Source organism: Stomoxys calcitrans, chromosome 5 (genome assembly GCF_963082655.1).
Source record: "Stomoxys calcitrans chromosome 5, idStoCalc2.1, whole genome shotgun sequence".
Lineage (NCBI taxonomy): Eukaryota > Metazoa > Arthropoda > Insecta > Diptera > Muscidae > Stomoxys > Stomoxys calcitrans.
Window position 1 is genome coordinate 97,625,254 of NC_081556.1, and position 20,179 is coordinate 97,645,432.

General features: G+C 39.7%; 1 protein-coding gene across 1 annotated transcript; it reads right to left on the reverse strand.

The window, feature by feature from the left end:
* Positions 1–3,920: 3,920 nt before the first annotated feature.
* LOC106080907 (angiotensin-converting enzyme-like) lies at positions 3,921–10,863 on the reverse strand. The gene is made up of 6 exons (XM_013242512.2): positions 10,721–10,863; positions 5,530–6,097; positions 4,554–5,466; positions 4,370–4,492; positions 4,133–4,311; positions 3,921–4,068 (listed from the first exon to the last, which is right to left on the reverse strand). The coding sequence occupies exons 1-6, from the start codon at positions 10,760–10,762 to the stop codon at positions 4,058–4,060; spliced, it is 1,836 nt and encodes a 611-aa protein (XP_013097966.2). The 5' UTR covers positions 10,763–10,863; the 3' UTR covers positions 3,921–4,057.
* Positions 10,864–20,179: the final 9,316 nt, after the last annotated feature.

Sequence of the window (20,179 nt, forward strand, 5' to 3'; positions counted from 1 at the left end):
CAGCCAAAAGGCTGCGGTCACCTGGAGGGCATCCCATGTTTAAAAGAACTAGAGCGAACAATACTAAGATGGGTGGAAGAAAATTTGCTAATGTCGCCAGGGACAGTTTGGTGATGGCATTTATCGACAAGCGAGAAGAAGAGGGCTGCATACCTAGGAATAACTGGAGTGGGATAGTCAATGGACCATCATCAGTATACTCCGATGTCCTTGCGGAATTTCCTGGGTCTTCTCCAGTTTTTGGCGATGCAGGCTGATATCAGGGCCAATACAGACTAATTGCCTTCAGGAATCAACGCTCAATTGAAATGTATCGTTGTGCACTAAAAAAGATTGGTGAGATCTGGCCACTAGATTTAGTCAAGAAGGAAGATATTCCTTCTCGACCAATGGCGCATGCTTGGATACCAAGGATTCCCTTAGATCCTGAAACGATACTTGCAAGACTAAGGGAATGTAATCCCCATCTTTCAACCACCGACTGGAAGATTGGTAGATTGGATGAGGCTGATGGTGACCGGAGACACGCAAAACTCCGGTTGTCTCTCAGGCCTCAACAAGTCTGAAGGGGTTGTATGCTACGGATTTAACAAGTTGAAACTGAAGGTCTATAAAAGCGATGGGGTTGGGGAATCAGGAGACGACTCAGCAGTTGTTGCTGAACACTTGCCTGAGGAACTATGGACCACATCGCTAAAGTCTGGCGGATTGCAGGAGACTGAAAATCGAGATAGGAGGTTCTGGCACCGAAACAGGACTCGACAAACCCTGTGTGGGGGGTCACAAAGTTGGACTGAAATCTGTTTATATGGCAGCTAAACCGATTTGGTTCGCAGTTAGCAAAGTTGTTTGGAGTCCTAATATAGAAGACTACGAGCAAAATTTCAACCAAATCGAACAAAAATTGCGTCTTGTAATGGCTGAAGAAGTCAAATCGGGAGATCGGTTTATATTTGAGCTATATCTAAATCTGAACCCATATGGCCCATTTGCAATCAACGACCTATATCAATGTTAAGTATCAGTGCAAAATTTTAAGCAGACAGACGGACGGAAGGGCATGGCTAGATCGACCAAGAACTTCAAGACGAACAAAAATATATATGGGGTCTTACACGAATATTTCGAGGTGTTACAAACGGAATGACTAGATTACTAAACCCCCATCTCATGTTAGTGGGTATAAAAGAGATTTTTGAACTTAAAACATTAGAGTTTGTTTGCTGATATATTAGATGACCGTAATGTTTGTTAATACAGCAGCCCTTTGTTTGCTGAAACAGCAGTAATGTGTTCTTTTCCATTTTCAGCAGACAAAAACTGCTGTTTTAGCAAACATTTTTGATGTTTTGAATAACAAATGTGGTTGAGTGTAGGTGTTTTGTTGAGCAGAAAATTTAACTTCAAATCCAACATTTTGGAAAAGGCAACTCTGCAAGGGCTCACCTGCAAGAGAGCCCTTGGTAAAAGTTGGGGTTTAACCCACGTGTCATGCACTGAGTATATACTACACTTGTCAGGCCTATAATGCTAAATGGTGTTGTAGTCTGGTGGACGGCGCTTCCAAAGTCCCCTTTTTATTCAATACTCAGCCGGATACAAATGATGACTTGTTTATGCATCACAGACGCATTGAGGATGATACCATCTGAATTTATTGCTATACCTTATGCCTCTGGGCATACTGGCTTAACAAATTGCTGCTACCACTACTGTGAGGCTAAGGGAGCTTTCCCATGCGGCGACTACGAGCACTGTGTTATCATTGGTACAATGCCCGATGTTCCAGGCAGTGTGGATTGCCCAGGCCGCTTTTTGATAAAATGTACTGTGCTGCTATTTTTGTTAGAACCGATAGAAAGTAAACAAGTAAAAAGACATTAAGTTCGGCCGGGCCGAACTTTGGATACCCACCACCTCGGGTATATATGTAAACCCCCTTTCGTCGCAATCCGGTGAAAATTGTATAACTTATGCACACGAATTCGGCACGGGCATTTAGTGGTCTACTAAATATAAGTCACTGTAGAACTCTGTACTTCAAATTTCAACAAAATCGGTTAATAAATAAAGTTTTTATTAGCTACAGACCCTTATTCGGCATATCGGTCTATATGACAGCTATATCTAAATACAGTCCGAAGCGAAAAAATTAAAGCTTTTCCGGACTTCAGACTCTTTATCGGCAGATCGATATATGCCAGCTATATCTAAATATAGTCCGACCTCAACCATATTAAGCTCGTATATCCGGAGGCTCAAACAACTCACTGTTTCAAATTTCAACCAATTTGGGTAATAAATAAAACATTAATTGGCTTCAGATCCTTTATCGGCAGATCGGTCTACATGGCAGCTATATCTAAATATAGTCCGATCTGAACCATATTTGAGTTCTATGTTGGGAGGCCTAAACCTACTGAACATTTCAAATTTCAGCGTAATCGGTTAAAATATAATGCTTTTATGGACTTCAGACCCTTAATCGGGAGATCGGTCTATATGGCAGCTATCCTTTATCGGCAGATCGGTCAGATCCTTTATCGGCAGATCGGTCTACATGGCAGCTATATATAAATATAGTCCGATCTGAACCATATTTGAGTTCTATGTTGGGAGGCCTAAACCTACTGAACATTTCAAATTTCAGCGTAATCGGTTAAAATATAATGCTTTTATGGACTTCAGACCCTTAATCGGGAGATCGGTCTATATGGCAGCTATATCTAAACTTAGTCCGATCTGAACCATATTTGGGTTAGATGTTAGGAAGCCTTAAGCTACTCGCTGTTTAAAATTTCGGTGAAATCGGATACAAAATAAAGCATTTATGGGCATTAGACCTTTTATCGGCAGATCGGTCTATATAGCAGATTTATCCAAATATGGTCCGATTTGGCCCGTTCAAGAACTTAACCAGCGTGCATCAAACAGGCGCATCTGTGCCAAATTTCAGCTCAATATCTCAATTTTTGAAGGTTGAAGAGTGATTACAACAGACGGACGGACAGACACACGGACATCGTTTAATCGTCTTAGAGTTTTACGACGAACCGAAATATAAAGTATATATATTCGGAAATTGATATTTCTATGCGTTGCAACGGAATGACTAAATTAATATACCCTCTATCTTACGGTTGCATAGACTTGTATTAGGATTATTCCATATCGAGAAGGTCACCCGATCACAGCTGTGGGTATCATTAATAGGGTCGCAGATCAATATTTAAAAGTGTTTCGGAACGGCTAGATTTAAAAATTTTCCACATTTCTATTCTGCATATGTTAGGTTAGGTTAGGTTGAAAAAAGGGTTCAGATATTAATCCGCCCCATGTTTAGAGCGTACCACATGCCGATTACTGGCTTAGGTGTGTGTCCATAGTGACATTGGGCGGATTAATATCTGCACCCTCTTTTCAACCTAACCTAACCTAACATATGCAGAATAGAAATGTGGAAAAATTTTAATCTCGTCTGCATAAGTGTCCCGTAAAGATCCGGATCTCCATATCGGATTTTCGATTTCGTGCGCTTTCGTCGTCTAGGTCCTTAATTCTGATTGCATAGTACCGAAGGAAAACCCCATTCACCAAGTTTGCTGATGGCCTTCACAAACAAATCGTCCAACCTTTCATTTCCCCTAACTCCGTTATGGCCCGGCACTCATACAATGTGGATTGTGGAATCTTCAACCCAGGCGTTTATCTCCTTTTACATTTCAAGATCGCCCGCAACTTTTCCGTGAGTACAGAGAGTATATCGTATTAACACGATATACTCTCTACCGGATCTCCGCCTACAGATCCGTATTATGGTTAAGCAATCGGAAACAGATCTTAGTTCCTGCGTCTTCTAGCTTTGATCCACCCATCTTACCATCCGTATAAAAGTGTACAATATTGCAAATCCAACCGGCTCCAATCATTTAAATATTTTTTGTTATTTTTGAAAAATTAAATCTAATTATTCTTTTCATTGGTTTCTTCTTTTTGTATTCAAATAATTGTATATGTGATCCACCTCTTCCCACATTGAAATTGAAAACTATGCTGCTCAGAGTACCTCTGAAATTCGAAAAGAAAAGCAATGACATCCGTTATACATTTGTGTCAAAAATGGGTTACTTACTATATTGGCTTTCCTTCCAGCCAATCTTAACCTTGTTCTGTTCATTCAAGGTCTTTATCCAATCAATAATGGGAGTGTAGTATTCCACCAGAGGATCAGCACTTAGCGATGCGTTGTCTGTTAAAATTTTCGATACAACTTCCTTCCATGGCTTGGTGGAACCCAGAGCCATCATGGACCTAAAAATTGCAAGCAATTTCAGAGAGTTTCTGTTTTTCAAATCCCTTCTCAACTTACTTCATGGCATTGCCCACATCTTTGTTGCCATAGAAATCGCAATTATACAATTGACCCTGTTCGCCGGCTTTTTGGCATAAGGCTTTGTAGAACTGATAACCCACAACCTCAGATACGAATTTTCTGCAAATGAATGAAATGAAAAAAAATCTGTTTTTTTTTCTTGAAGGTGGCAAATACCTACTGGGTTTGATGATTTTGCTCTACATCCAAATAGAATTTGTAGGGGAAATCAATACAACCCTCATCACGATCCGAAGGTGGCTCCACTCCCGCATAGTCTTCCATTAACTTCCAGTAGCGTTTGTTCACAGTCTCCATATCCACCGTATCGTTCAAAAGCTCTTTCACAATTTTGCTGTGCACATAGTATTGGGGAATATTCAAAATGGTATGAATGCCCATGCGGAAGAGACGATTCATAAGGGTCTTTTCGCTGAATTCGAAATTCTTGGCCAAGCCAATGGCTTGCAAGTGTTTGGGGGTGCTGGCTGACAATATCACTGCTTCACCCACAGGGTACTCCAGGTCGTAGGATTCAAAGAAATAGGCAGGTAAGTCCTTCTTCTCCTGGGCATATTGAATGCGACCAACATAGCCATGCATTTGCATGAATTTCTTAAAGTCGACCTTTTGACAATAATGCATGTAGACCTTGGGTGTTAAATCAAAAATAACTGCTCGGCAACCATGTATGCTGTTCGACTCATCCTGTGCCGTCAGGCGATTCTTAAGGAAGTCCTCATCTAGATCGGAGAAGCCCAATGACTTGTAAAAGTCCTGGGCGTCGTTAAGCAATTTCTTGCTGCTGAAGTCCTTTACAAAGCCATCGTAGGGAGGCAATTCCTTAAAGGGGAAATAGTTTTCAATGACACTACCCTCCTTCCAGGCCTGGGCCAACACTTGTTGGAACAAATGATGGGGAATGGGACCCTCGGCATCGATAACCTCGCTGCCATACTTTTTGTGCAATTCGTGTCGTATAAAGGCGTGCAGTTGCTTATAGGTGGGCTTGAGTTCTTCCATCACCTTGTCCATTTCCTTCAGGAACTCCTCGATGTCAAAGTTTGAGTAATACATATTCAAAACAGGGCGATCTGAATAATACAAAGATATTTCTCTAAAAAATGTCTAGTGTTGATGATTTAAAGAGCACCTACCTAAGATTGTGGCCGATTTTTTCATAGCCTCTATAATTGTATAGAAATTTGTGGCAGCCCAAACTGTGTTTTTCTCCAGCCAAGCATTCCAATAATATTTCAACTCCTCAGGATCATTGCTGGTCTCGTACACTTTTTGTATATCAGGATAAAAGGCTACGAGACTGTCATCTTGATTGGGCATATTCTCACCGCCGTTATAAGGCTCAATATCCTTGTCAGAGGCCAGTGTTTGCAGGGCAGCAACAGCAATTACCATCGATTCGAAATAATCATCGCCCAGAACAAAAAGATCGGCAACTTCTCGTAAATTGTTCAGAGCACGTTTAATTTCAGGGTCTTGAATTTTACTTTGATCAAATTCAGCGGCTTCATTAGAAAAATCAACCAATTCTGCGGCAATTTTTTTAATATTCGATAATCTACCTAAAGCAGTCTCCATATCATCGTCGTCATCCAAAGCAAAGATTTCCGCAGAGATTTTATTGTACAAATTAAAGTATCTTTCACTTGTCTTGGCCAAATAGTTCTTAGCTTCCAATTCGGTGTTGGTGGCAGCTAAGGAGAGCTAAAAAAAACATAGCAAAGGAAAAAAATTAAGAGGTTATTTTTTTTTGTCATCCAGAAGTGTTGTTGTATTGTTCGATAATCCTATTCGGGGGTCCAACGGCACCTAAGTGGGTCTTTAAGAATCCAGGATTCGGCAATATAGTGATCGAATGAATACTTACTTTTCCAAATCCTTTAATGAATCCTTCTGTGTGCCCTGCGATTTAGTTCAATTTCAGCAAAATCTTGTTGTATAATGAGAAATCACCATTTTGGGAGGTGGGGGAATCCCGCACGAAGAAATTACTTTGTCACCTCTGTCTAGTACTGCTAGGATTTGAACTCTCAAGGGAATGATATATTGTTTCGCTTCCATTTAAGAGCGACGTGTTTGAAGAACTCTCGCAAATTCGTCAGTCGAGAAATGGAATTCTTTCCTAGAGAGGATATAGAACGGGACATCACTTGGTGATACTGGGAGGAAAAGAAGGAGTACGACCTTCGGCTACTGGTCACTGAAGGAAGATGCCTTCTAGTTCCTACCGTTGAACCATCCAGATCGCTTTAAAAAGCCCAACAAGTTGCGAATGTTCACGTCCGCTTAATCAGACAGGTTCTCAAAGAAATGAGAACCTAAAGTGGAACTCCTTCTGACTGCCAGTGCGGGAAACACACACAGAAGTTGTTCTATAGTCTCTTCTTCTTCGATGTCCTCACAGCTTCTCCAAATTTTGTTGCTGGCAACCTTCAGTCTGTCAACATGTTTTCCGAATAGACAGTGACCTGTCATGACGGACACAATTACTGAGACGTCTGTTCTAGCCAATGACAGCAAAGAGGTAGACCTCTTCGAGTCTAGATTAGGCCACATAATTTTGGAATGCTCACATTTGGCATGTGACCACCTATCATTTGTAGTCCTACGGGACTGATCCTGAAAACTTAGCTAACATGTCGTTGGAGGCATACACACAGATTCCAGTATACCTGGAATGTGTAGGGTAGTTCCTAGTCTCGCAAGCTCATCTGCTTTATAATTCCCAGGGATATCTTTGTGGCCCAGCACCCAGAACAGGTGAATTTTGAATTGTTCAGCCATCTCGTTGAGAGATCTGCGACAATCTAGGGCGGTTTTTGTGTTCAGAAATACATTCTCCAGGCTGCCTCTAATGGCTGCCTGGCTGCCTGGCTGCCTGAGAAGATATTCATGCCAATCGTCGTAATGACATCATATCGTTCCACCACTTCCTTAATTACAAGGATCTCCGCTTGATACACACTGCGGTGGTCGGGTAACCTCTTCGATATAACCGATTCTAGGCCATTAGAGTACACCCCAAAGTCCGCCTGGTCGATTGGTTTGGAACCATCCATATAGAAGTCTATGTAACTTCTATTACCAGGGATATCGTAGTTCGAAACCAATCTATCAGGAACAGTGGTACAGTACTTTTTATCAAACAACGGCTCAGGTAGGGTATAATCCACACTGCGTGGAACATCGGATATTGTATCAAGGATAATACAGTGTCCGTAGTCGCAATATGACCAAAGAGAAAGCTCCCTTAACCTCACGGCAGTGGTCGCAGCAATTTGATGTAGCATTCAATTCAGTACATCAGATGGTGTCGTCCTCAGTGCGGCTGTGATGCACGAACAAGCTATCCTTTGGATCCGGTTGAGTATAGAACAATAGGTGGACATTTGAAACGCCGTCCACCAGACCATAACACCATACAACATTACATGTCTGGCAACTGCAGTATATACCCAATGCATGATGCGCGGTCTAAACCCCCAATGGCTCTCTTGCATGTGAATAGTATAGGGCAATAGTTGCCATTCTTGCTCATTCCAAAATGTCAAAATGTTGGATTTGAAGTTCAATTTTATGTCCAGCAAAACACCCAGCTTTCTGTAAATGGGACATTCTCTCCTCCCAAGGAGACAGGTGACAATGTAGGCAACTTGTATCTCCTGCTGAAGAGAACTACTTCTGTCTTGCACGGATTTATACCCAGACCACTTTCGGTAGCTCACTTTGCTGTTGTACGTAAAGCTTCCTGAGCTTAGAGCTTATCTCTTAGATTGCTAGGAAACTTCCATGATCTTCTTTGCCCTAAGATATGTTTCTATCAACCTCTCAAGAGTCCTCAGCATAAAGGATGACAGACTAATAGGACGAATGAATATGACCTTCAGAATGAATATGACCTTCGTGTCGCTCCATCCCACAGGTATATATGACATGCTGATACAAGCAGAGTATATCTCCCTAAGCCAAGGTACCAGTCTATCACAAACAGCTTGTAAGTCAAGCGGTGATACATCATCAGGGCCTGGCGACTTAAGGGAGTCGAAACTTCTTATCGCCCAAAGGAATTTTGGCTCAGACACAATTTCACTAATAATGGCCGACGAATGCATACCAGTAGCAACATCTTCTGGCGCCACTTTGTCCGTTGGAGAATTTCCCGAGAAATGTCTATCAACAAGTAATTCTAGTGTTTCCTCACTAGACATTTTCCATTTATTCTCTGACTTCTGAATATACCCCACCCTAATAAGTCTCGAGAACAGAATTTTCCTTAGATCAGAGGCCTCAGATGTATCCTCCACAGAGCTGCAAAATTCTACCCAGGATTTGTTCTGAGTTTTTCAAACCTCGGCCTTCCATTTTCTTAGCTCAGCCTATAGATGTCGCCATTATGTGATGCTCTTGTGGCTTTTGCTCTGTTAAAGAGTTTTCTACAGTCCTTCCTTAGACCAACCAGCGCTGGGGTCCAACATGGCGGTCGCTATTTGCCCCTTGGCTTGGCACTAGGACATGCTGACATAAGCGAGTCATTCAGGGCTTTCGTGATCCGATTGACCATTATGACTATATCCTCCGCAGTTTAAACTTCCTTTTCTGGTCTAGTACGGGTAGGCGTGCAGAATTTGTGCCGAAATTTATCCCAATCCGCCTTTCTTCTGTTTAGCCGAGGGACTACTTCTGCAGTATTTTCTCCAAGACTGAAACTTATATAACGATGATCAGAGAAGCTGTGGTCATCCAACACTTCCCAGTCGTACATTGTTGCGCTTATATCTTTCGATACACAGGTATTGGGTTGCCCAAAAAGTAATTGCGGATTTTTCATATAGTCGGCGTTGACAAATGTTTTTGACGGCTTGTGACTCTGTAATTGCATTCATTCTTCTGTCAGTTATCAGCTGTTACTTTTAGCTTGTACCTCCTGCCTGTTCCTGGTAATAAAGATCCGTTTATACCCTTTATTACAAATCGCCAGATAGCAACTTGTAATATATTGGATAAGCAGCTCACCCCTTTCTTTGACATCCGAACTTCCCCATATCTGGTGATGTGCATTGGCATCACTTCCTACAATGAGGCTATTCTTCCCCACAGAAGCGGCTTCAAGCAGCAACTTAAGGTTTGAAGGCGGCATCTTTGAATCGTGTGACCGTTCTGAACCATAAACGACAAGGATGTCGAAAAGCCTAACATAAGTCAAGGGGCCACAATTTTAAATCGAGAGATCGGTCTATATGGCAGCTACATCCAAATCTGAACCGATCTATGCCATATTGCACAGGACAACTTACTGTCTCAAATTTCGGCGACATCGGACAATAAATGCGCCTTTTATGGGCCCAAAACCTTAAATCGAGAGATCGGTCTATATGGCAGGTATATTCAAATTTGGATCGATCTGGGCAAAATTGAAGGCGTTTAACGACTGGCTCAACAAAACTCACTGTCCCAAATTTTGACAAAATCGGACAATAAATGCGTCTTTTGTGGCTGAAGAAGGATGTCGAAGGGACTAACACAACTCACTGTCCCAAATTTCAGCAATATCGGATACACAATTTGGCTTTTATTGGCCTTAGATCCAAATTCGGCGGACCAGTCTATATGGGGACTATATAAAGATATAGTCCGATTTAGCCCATTTTCGTACTTAACCTGCTTATGGACAAAAAAAGAAGAGTCCGAACGGCATGCGACACCTCTTTGGAGAGAAGTTTTATATGGCATAGTACCTCATAAATGTTGCCAGCATTAGGAGGGAAAAACCACCGCTGACAATTTTTCTGATGGTCTCGCTAGGATTCGAACCCAGGCGTTCAGCGTCATAGGCGGACATGCTAACCTCTGCGCTGCGGTGGCCTTCAAATGAATGGTAACACCTCGAAATATTTGTCTAAGACCCCATAAATAAAGTGTATATATTCTTGATAGTCTCGATGCTCTGAGTCGATCTAGCCATGTCCGTTCGTCTGTCGAATTGACGATAGCGGTCGAACGCGTAGAGCTAACCGCATGAAACTTCGCATAGATACCTAATATTGATGTAGGTCGTTGGGGATTGCATATCGGCCATATCGGTTCAGATTTAGATATAGCTCCCATGTAAACTGATCTCCCGATTTGACTTCTTAAGCCCTTACAAGACGCAATTTTTATCCGATTTGGCTGAAATTTTGCACGACGATTTTCCAAACTTTTCCGGAATAAAAAATCGTTGCATTTTACTTTCTTCACTGTTAACTTCCCGATGTTTAATATTGAAAATCAGTAGTGAAGCGTTACTTCAAAACCTCATCTAATCGGATTGTTTTCACTATAGCTCACCTTGCACACAAGGGCGATAAGGAAGACTTGTAACAGCTTCATTTTGCTTTTTCCGTTCGTTCTTTCGCAAAACCGCTAATCAGACTTGAAAAATTCTTAATGCTAGTGCTTTGGGATCTCTATGAAGACTGATCACAATTCGAAATAAATTGACAAAGAAATCATTATGGCCCTTTATACTGATTAAGCTTATCGCCTCGAGATTTCGAAATGAAATATAATAGAATATTGTCCCATCTTGCTGAAGCGGCAGAATTATTTTTTTTTTATGAACTTCACTGAACAATTATGGGATACAAAGTAGAAAAATTGGCATACACATAATTAATAATTTTTTTATTTTATTATAATTGTTATAGTGGCAAAGTGGCATATAGTGGCATAGGGCGGGTTAATTTCCGCATCCTCTTCTCTCTATTGTCGACCTATTGTCGAAACAATTTTTTGGTACAAAGTTTCGGAAAAATGTTTGTCATGAAGTATAGTTGTATTTATATGCATTTTTATTATACCCAGCACCGAAGAATGGGGGTATATTCATTTTGTCATTCCGTTTGCAACACATCGAAATATTCAATTCCGACCCTATAGAGTATATATATTTGTGATCAGCGTAAAAATCTAAGACGATCTAGCCATGTCCGACCGTCTGTCCATCCGTCTGTCTGTTGAAATCACGCTACAGTCTTTAACAAGTAAAAGCGTGCTAAGTTCGGCCGGGCCGAAACTTATATACCCTCCACCATGGATCGCATTTGTCGAGTTCTTTTCCCGACATCTCTTCTTAGGCAAAAAAGGATATAAGAAAAGATTTGCTCTGCTATTAGAGCGATATCAAGATATGATCCGGTTTAGACCATAATTAAATTATATGTTGGTGACCTGTGTAAAATGTCAGCCAATTCGTATAAGAATTGCGCCCTTGGGGGCTCAAGAAGTAAAATAGAGTGATCGATTTATATGGGAGCTGTATCGGGCTATAGACCGATTCAGACCATATTAAACACGTATGTTGATGGTCATGAGAGGATCCGTCGTACAAAATTTCAGGCAAATCGCATAATAATTGCGACCTCTAGGGGCTTAAGAAGTCAAGATCCCAGATCGGTTTATATGACAGCTATATAAGGTTGTGAACCGATTTGAACTTTATTTAACACAGTTCTTGAGAGTAAGGATAAAATACGTCATGCAAAATTTCAGCCAAATCGGATAGGAATTGCGCTCGCTAGAAGCTCAAGAAGTCAAGTCCCCAGATCTGTTTATATGACAGCTATATCAGGTTATGAACCGATTTGAGCCATACTTGGCACAGTTGTTGGATATCATAACAAAATACGTCGTGCAAAAATTCATTCAAATCGGATAAGAATTGCGCCCTCTAGAGGCTCAAGAAGTCAAGACCCAAGATCGGTTTATCTGGCAGCCATATCAAAACATGGACCGATATCGCCCATTTACAATCCCAACCGACCTACACTAATAAAAAGTATTTTTGCAAAATTTCAAGTGTCTAGCTTTACTCCATCGAAAGTTAGCGTGCTTTCGACAAGCAGACGGACGGACGGACGGACATGGTTAGATGGATATAAAATGTCGCTACGATCAAGAATATATTTCGAGTGTTTACAAACAGAATGACGAAATTATTATACCCCCCATCCTATGGTGGAGGGTATAAAAGTAGACATATTGAGCTGAAACTTTGCACAGATTCTTTTCTTGTCCATAGACAGGTTAAGTTCGAAGATGGGCTATATCGGACCTTTCTCTCGATTTAAGGTTTTGGGCCCGTAAAAGGCACATTTATTGTCCGATGTCGTCGAAATTTTGAACAGTGATTTGAGTTAGGCCCATCGACATCCTTTTTCAATTTGGTTCCGATCGATCCAGATTTCGATATAGCTGCCATATAGACCGATCTCTCGATTTAAGGTTTTGAGGCCATAAAATGCCCATTAATTGTCCGATGTCGCCGAAATTCCGGACAGTGAGTTAGGTTAAGTCCTTCGATAAACTTCTGTAATATGGCACAGATCAGTCCAGATTTGGATATAGCCCCCATATAGACCGATCCGCCGATTTATGGTCTTAGGCCCATAAAAGCCACATTTGTTATCCGATTTTTGCCAAAATTTGGGACAGTGAATTGTGTTAGACCCTTCGACATTCTTCTTCAATTTGGCACAGATCGGTCCGGTTTTGGATAAAGCTGTCATATAGACCGATCTCTCGATTTAAGGTTTTGGGCCCATAAAAGGGGCATTAATTGTCAGATTTCCAATAATTCTGACTCTGAAAATGCTTACAAAAGAGAACAAATCAAAACTTTTACCTAAATTGCATTGGAACCCCAAAGGTTTAGCAAAATACCAATCCAAAGTATCATCAGTTTTACAAGATAGAAAACAAACAACAATATCGTTTACCTGCGGAGACATAGTAAAGATAATAAAAGAGGCTCACTATGATGTAAGTGTAAAAAGCCAAGAATTCACTCCAAAACAAAAATGGTTTAATATAACGTGCCATAAAACAAGAATACTTGTTCAGGCCACACTCAAGAAATACAGGGCCAACAGTAGCGAGGAAAATAGACTGGAGTATCGGGATCAAAGGCAAAAATATAAGGAAATCTGTCAAAAAGCTAAAGACTCTTACTATAAAATCATAGAAAGCAACCTAGAAAGAGTGCAAAATAGCAAAGAGTGGTGGAAAATTGCCAAAGAAATAAGAAACACGAACTACTATCAAGAAATTAAATCTTCTGCAGAAGATCTACAAACGCACTTCAAAAATCTATTAAATCCTCACCAAGAGCAATCAGACATCCAATATGCACACAATCTGCAATTTTATCACGAGCTGGACACGCCAATAACACTGTCGGAAGTCAAAAAAGTTTTGAGTAAAACAAAAGACCATAAGGCTCCTGGCGAGGATAGAGTGCCATACGAATTTTTTAAAAATGCACCAAATGATCTATTGGCAGAAATTGTGAATACGTTCAATACCTTGTACGACTCCGGTTGTGTTGATGAATCATTACTCAGGACTATCATTTATCCAATTTTCAAAAAGGGGGATAGAACCTTGTCGTGCAACTATAGAGGTATTGCATTTATGAATTGTATTGCAAAAATAATGATGGGCATACTTAATGAAAGACTGTCACTATGGTCGGAGAAACATAAGATACTAAATGAGTATCAAGCAGGTTTTCGTAAAAATTATAGCACGTCTGACAATATTTATAACCTATCCTCAATCGTACATTTGAATTTCAGCCAAAAAAAGAAAACGTATGCTTTTTTCGTTGACTTTAAGGCGGCGTTCGATAACATTTCAAGGAAAGCGCTCATATTCAAACTGCAATCGATAGGCATGTCAACGAAAGCTGTAAGATTTATCGAAAACGTTTATAAAGACACAACATCAGCAGTGTGGACCGGAAATGAATTGTCGGAATACTTCAATACTTCGTCAGGTGTCAAACAAGGATGCCTACTCTCACCGCTATTATTTGCTCTGTACCTAAATGACCTGCATGACACTCTAGAAGGCGGAGTTAACCTAAATGGATTAAATGTAAGATTACTTCTATATGCCGATGACATCGTAATACTAGCCGATGAACCAAATGTGCTACAACAAATGATCTACAACTTGGAAGAGTATTGTAAACTATGGACAGTCGAAGTAAATTTAAATAAATCAAAAATTATGGTATTTAGAAAAGGTGGGAGAATAGCCAGAAATGAAAACTGGACATTTAAATCGAATCCTGTGACGATAACATCGGAATATTGTTATCTAGGAGTAACATTAACACCATCCATGAGCTTTAGCAAGCATGTTGAAAAAAGGAATCAAGCAGCAAAAACTAGTATAAATAGCACATGGAACGACTTTCTAAAAAAACAGGATGTACCACTTCAATCTAAGTGGAAACTCTTTCTAGCCGTTAGCAGATCAATACAATCATACGCTGCGCAAGTATGGGGTTACAAACACTTTGAGGAAGTTGACAAGCTGCAGACATATTTCATCAAGAGAATGCTTAATCTCCCAGATTGCATACCAACATACGCCATAATGCTAGAAACTTCCATCGAAATTGGACATATATTTACACTAGATTTAAACATAAGATATGTGTTTAAAACTCTATTTGAGTACGACGAATCTCGTCTACCATTTCTTCTTTCAAAGAAAATACTGCAGAACAAATTATCCTGGGTAAAACGCCTAAATGAAATGGGAGCGGAACATGATATTGAGTGGTCAATAAACAATCTGAACAAAACAACTTGGAAAGAAAACGGAACTAAACTGCTACAAGCACTAAGAGTAAAGAATTATAATATATATATGTCGAGAAAGCAGAGCACAAGTAGGATATACAGAAATTTAGATCCTATGCAAGGAGCAAACTATTTAAAAACATCATATAAGATCGAAGACATAAGATGCATACTACAGATCAGAACAGAAACAACGATTCTAAATGGTAATATATACAGGAACAATGGATCCGAAATATGTTCGCTCTGCAACACAATGGAGATAGAAAACGTGGAACACTTCATAGGCCGGTGCCCGGTGTTAAAAGAAATTAGGAAAATATATTTTAACAAGGAAATATTAACAGAAAACGAAGTAATAAGTCTTCTTGATGGCGCAGTTGTAGAATGGACACGGCTTGCAAAATACACCAAAATGGCTATGAGATACAGGCTAAATCTGATAAATGAATTCAACTATTAAACTGAATATTATCTGTATATATATGTATAACAATAGCAAAACCCCATATGCAGACTAACGACAATATGTCATGTCTTAGAGATTAATATTAAGTATTTATTTATATATTGTACAAAATCTTACCACACACTGTATACATAAAGAATTATGAAAATAAATACTACTACTACTACTACTACTTGTCCGATTTCGTCGAAATTTGTTACAATGAGTTGTGTTAGGCACTTTGACATTCTTCTTCAAATTGGCCCAAATCGGTCCAGATTTGGATATAGCTGCCATGCCGAACGATATCTCGATTTATAGTCTTGGCCCCATAAAAGGCGCTTTTATAATCCGATTTCACTGAAATTTGACACAGTGACTTAGGCACATCCGTGTCGTATATGGTTCAGATCGGTTTATGTTTAGATATATCTGCTAAAAAGGCCAATATTTTGTTATACACAATTGAACAATGAATTGTAACTATTAGTATGTGGTCCAAATCGAAACATATTTAGATATATTGTAGCTGCTATGGGGCATAAGGTATGCATTTTTCACCGGATTTTGATGAAAGGTGGTTTACGCATATATACCCGAGGTGATGGGTATCCAAAGTTCGGCACGGCCGAACTTAACGCCTTTTTACATGTTTGTTTTCATACCGCAGAACAGATTGAAGAATATTTTTATTCGATTTACCAAAGGTCGAAATATTAAATTTTGAATGATCGCAGGTCGTAATGTTATAAAAATCCAATAGTTTATCAAAATGTACCGGAATTAAGATTGAGATCTGAAAATTAATCTATAATTTTTATACCCTCCACCATAGGATGGGGGTATACTAATTTCGTCATTTTGTTTGTAACACCTCGAAATATACGTCTAAAGCCCCATAAAGTACATATATTCTTGAACGTCATGACATTTGAAGTCGAACGAGCCATGTCCGTCCGTCCGTCCGTCTGTCTGTCGAAAGCACGCTAACTTTCGAAGGAGTAAAACTAGCCGTTTGAAATTTCGCACAAATACTTCTTATTAGTGTAGGTCGGTTGGGATTGTAAATGGGCTATATCGGTCCACGTTTTTATATAGCTGCCAAATAAACCGATCTGGGATTTTGACTTCTTGAGCCGCTATAGGGCATAATTCTTATCCGATTTGGCTGAAATTTCGCATGAGGTGTTTTATTATGATTTCCAACAACTGTGCTGAGTATGGTTAAAATCTGTCCATAACCTGATATAGCTGCCATATAAACCGATCTGGGATCTTGAATTCTTGAGCTACTAGAGGACGCAATTATTATCCGATTTGGCTGAAATTTTGCATGAGGTGTTTTGTTATGACTTTCAATAATTGTGCTAAGAATAGTTCAAATCGGTTCATAGCCTGATATAGCTGCCATGTAAACTGATCTGTTTATTATGACTTCCAACAACTGTGCTAAGAATACTTTAAATCAGTCCATAACTTGATATAGCTTCCATATAAACCGATCTAGGGTCTTGACTTCTTGAGCCACAGAGAGCGCAATTATTATCCGATTTCAAGAACTTAACCAGCGTGCATCAAAAAGACGTATCTGTGCCAAATTTCAGCTTAATATCTCAATTTTTAAGGCTGTAAACTGTGAACAGACGGACGGATAGACGGTTATACACACAAATATCGCTAAATCGCCTTAGAATTTTACGACGGTCCAAAATATATATACTTTGTAGGATCGGAAATAGATATTTCGATGTTTTGCAAACGGAATGACTAATGGTGATTCCGATTGTGCAAAAAAGTGTAAATTTTTTCGACATATTGCACTGAAATCGAAATTTTGTGTTCGTTTGTCCAAAAAAATGTAACCCCACCACCGGGTGCATTGCTCGTTTGTAATGGTGCAGAGAGTGGCAAAATGTTGCATTTCTTACACCGTACCTAGCCTATGGTAGAGAATGTTGAATTAAAATCAGCGGCTATCATTCTAGTAAATTTTGTTTGAACAGAAAAAGAAGAAGACAAAATTTGTTGAATGTTTGGAAAAAAGCTTCAAAATATCAAAAATAAATATATAACAAGTAAAAGCACGCTAAATTCAGCAGAGACGAATCTTATATACCCTCTACTATTGATCGCATTTGTAAAGTTCTATGCGCGGTATCTCTTTTTAGACAAACATAGAATATTGAATAAGAACTGTTATGCTATTGGAGCTATATCAAGTTATAGTCCGAAGTTGTAGAAGTCATTGTGTAATATTTCAGTTCATTCGGATAAGAATTGCGCCTTGTGGGGCCTCAAGAAGCAAAATCGGGAGATAGGTTTATATGGGAGCTGTATCAAGCTATTGATCGATTCAGACCATATTAGACACGTATGTTGAAGATCATGAGAAGATTGTACAAAATTTCAGCCAAATCGGGTGAGAATTGCGCCCTCTAGAGGTACAAGAAGTCAAGATCCCAGATCGGTTTATATGGCAGCTATATACGGTTCTATATCGATTTACGCCATACTTAGCACAGTTATTGGAAGTCTTAACAAAACACCTCATGCAAAATTTCAGCCAAATCGGATGAGAATTGCGCGCTCAACTGGCTCAAGAAGTCAAGATCCAAGATCGGTTTATATGACAGCTATACCAGATTACGATTCGATTTGAATCATACTTAGCACAGTTGTTGAAAGTAATACCAAAACACTACGTACAAAATTTCAGTTAAATCGGATAAGAATTGCGCCCTCTAGAGGCTCAAGAAGTCAAGACCCCAGATCGGTTTATATGGCAGCTATATCAAAACATGGACCGATTTAAACCATATTTAGCGTAGTTGTTGGAAGTGATACCGAAACATCACGTGCAAAATTTCAATCAAGTCGTATGAGAATTGCGCCCTCTAGAGGCTCAAGAAGTCAAGATCCAAGATCGGTTTATATGACAGCTATACCAGATTATGAACCGATTTGAAACATACTTCGCACAGTTATTGGATATCATAATAAAACTCGTCGTGCAGAATTTCATTCCAATCGGATAAGAATTGCGCCTTCTAGAGGCTCAAGAATTCAAGACCCAAGATCGGTTTATATGGCAGCTATATCAAAACATAGACCGATATGGCCCATTTACAATACCAACCGACCTACACTAATAAGAAGTATTTGTGCGAAATTTGAAGCGGCAAGCTTTACTCCTTCGGAAGTTAGCGTGCTTTCGACAGACCGACGGGCGGACGGACGGACATGGCTAGATCGACATAAAATGTCTCGACGATCAAAAATATATATACTCTATGGGGTCTCCGACGAATATTTCGAGGAGTTTCAAAATTAGTTACGAAATTAGTATACCCCCCATCCTATGGTGGAGGGTATAAAAAGTAAAAGCGTGCTAAGTTCAGCCGATACAAATCTTATAGTCCCTACATAATAGATCGTATTTGTCGAGTTCTTTTCCCGATATCTCTTTCTAGGCAAACAAAGGATAGAAGAAGAGAATTGCTTAGATATTGGATAATGGAGCTATATCAAGTTATGGTCCGATTAGGACCTTTAGGGGCTGAAGAAGTAAAATTGAGAGACCGGATTATATGGGATCTGTATCAGGCTATAGACCGATTCGGACCATATTTGACATGTATGTTGAAGGCCATTGAAGAAGCCGTTGTACAAAAATGTCAGCCAAATCGGATAGAAATTGCGCCCTCTAGACTCTCAAGAAGTCAAGACCACAGATAGGTTTATATGACTGTTATATCAGGTTATGAACCGAAATCAACCATACTCAGCACAGATGTTGGATGTCATAATAAAACACCTCATGCAAAATTTCAAGAAATCGGATAAGAATTGTGCCCTCTAGTGGCTCAAGAAGTCAAGATCCAAAATCGGCTTATATGGCAGCTATATTACAACATGAACCGATATGGCTCAATTTCAATCCCAACCGACCTACTCTAATAAGAAGTATTTGTGTAAAATTTCAAGCTCCTAGCTTTATTCATTCGAAAGTTAGCGTACTTTCGACAGACAGACGGACGGACATGGCTAGATCGACATAAAATGTCATGACGATCAAGTATATATAAACTTTATGAGGTCTTAGACGAATATTTCGAGGAGTTACAAACAGAATGACGAAGTTAGTATACCCCCATCCTATGGTGGACGGTATAAAAATTGAAATAGTGAACGAGTTTTATTTACCTAACTGTATATTAGATGAATTGCTAGAAAGTTCTTCATCCGAAAATGAGGATGCGATTTTTATACCCACCACCAAAGGATGGGCGTATACTAATCTAGTCATTCCGTTTGTAACACCTCGAAATATTGATCTACGACCCCATAAAGTTTATATATTCTGGGTTGTCTCCACATTCTGAGTTGATTTAGCCATGTTCGCCTGTCCGTCTATCTGTCGAAATCACGATAGAAGTCAAAAGCCTAAAGCTAGCCCCTTAAAATTTTGCGCAGATACTTACTATTGATGTAGGTCATTGGGGATTGCAAATGGGCCATATCAGCTCAGATTTGGATATAGCTCCCACATAAAGCGATCTCCTGATTTGACGTCTTGAGACCCTGGAATCCACGATTTTTGTCCGATTTGGCTTGTATTTGCACATAGTGTTCTCTTATGACTTCCAATAAATGTGCCAAGTACAGTCTAAGTCCGATTATAACCTGTTATAGCTTCCATATAAACCG

Bases quoted from the DNA above. Each gene is read 5' to 3' on its own strand.
- LOC106080907 (XM_013242512.2), bottom strand. From the start codon at position 10,762: ATGAAGCTGTTACAAGTCTTCCTTATCGCCCTTGTGTGCAAG. The intron at 4,493-4,553 runs GTAGGTATTTGC...ATTCATTTGCAG, and splicing joins GAGCAAAATCATCAAACCCA to AAAATTCGTATCTGAGGTTG. The intron at 4,312-4,369 runs GTAAGTTGAGAA...TGCAATTTTTAG, and splicing joins GATGTGGGCAATGCCATGAA to GTCCATGATGGCTCTGGGTT.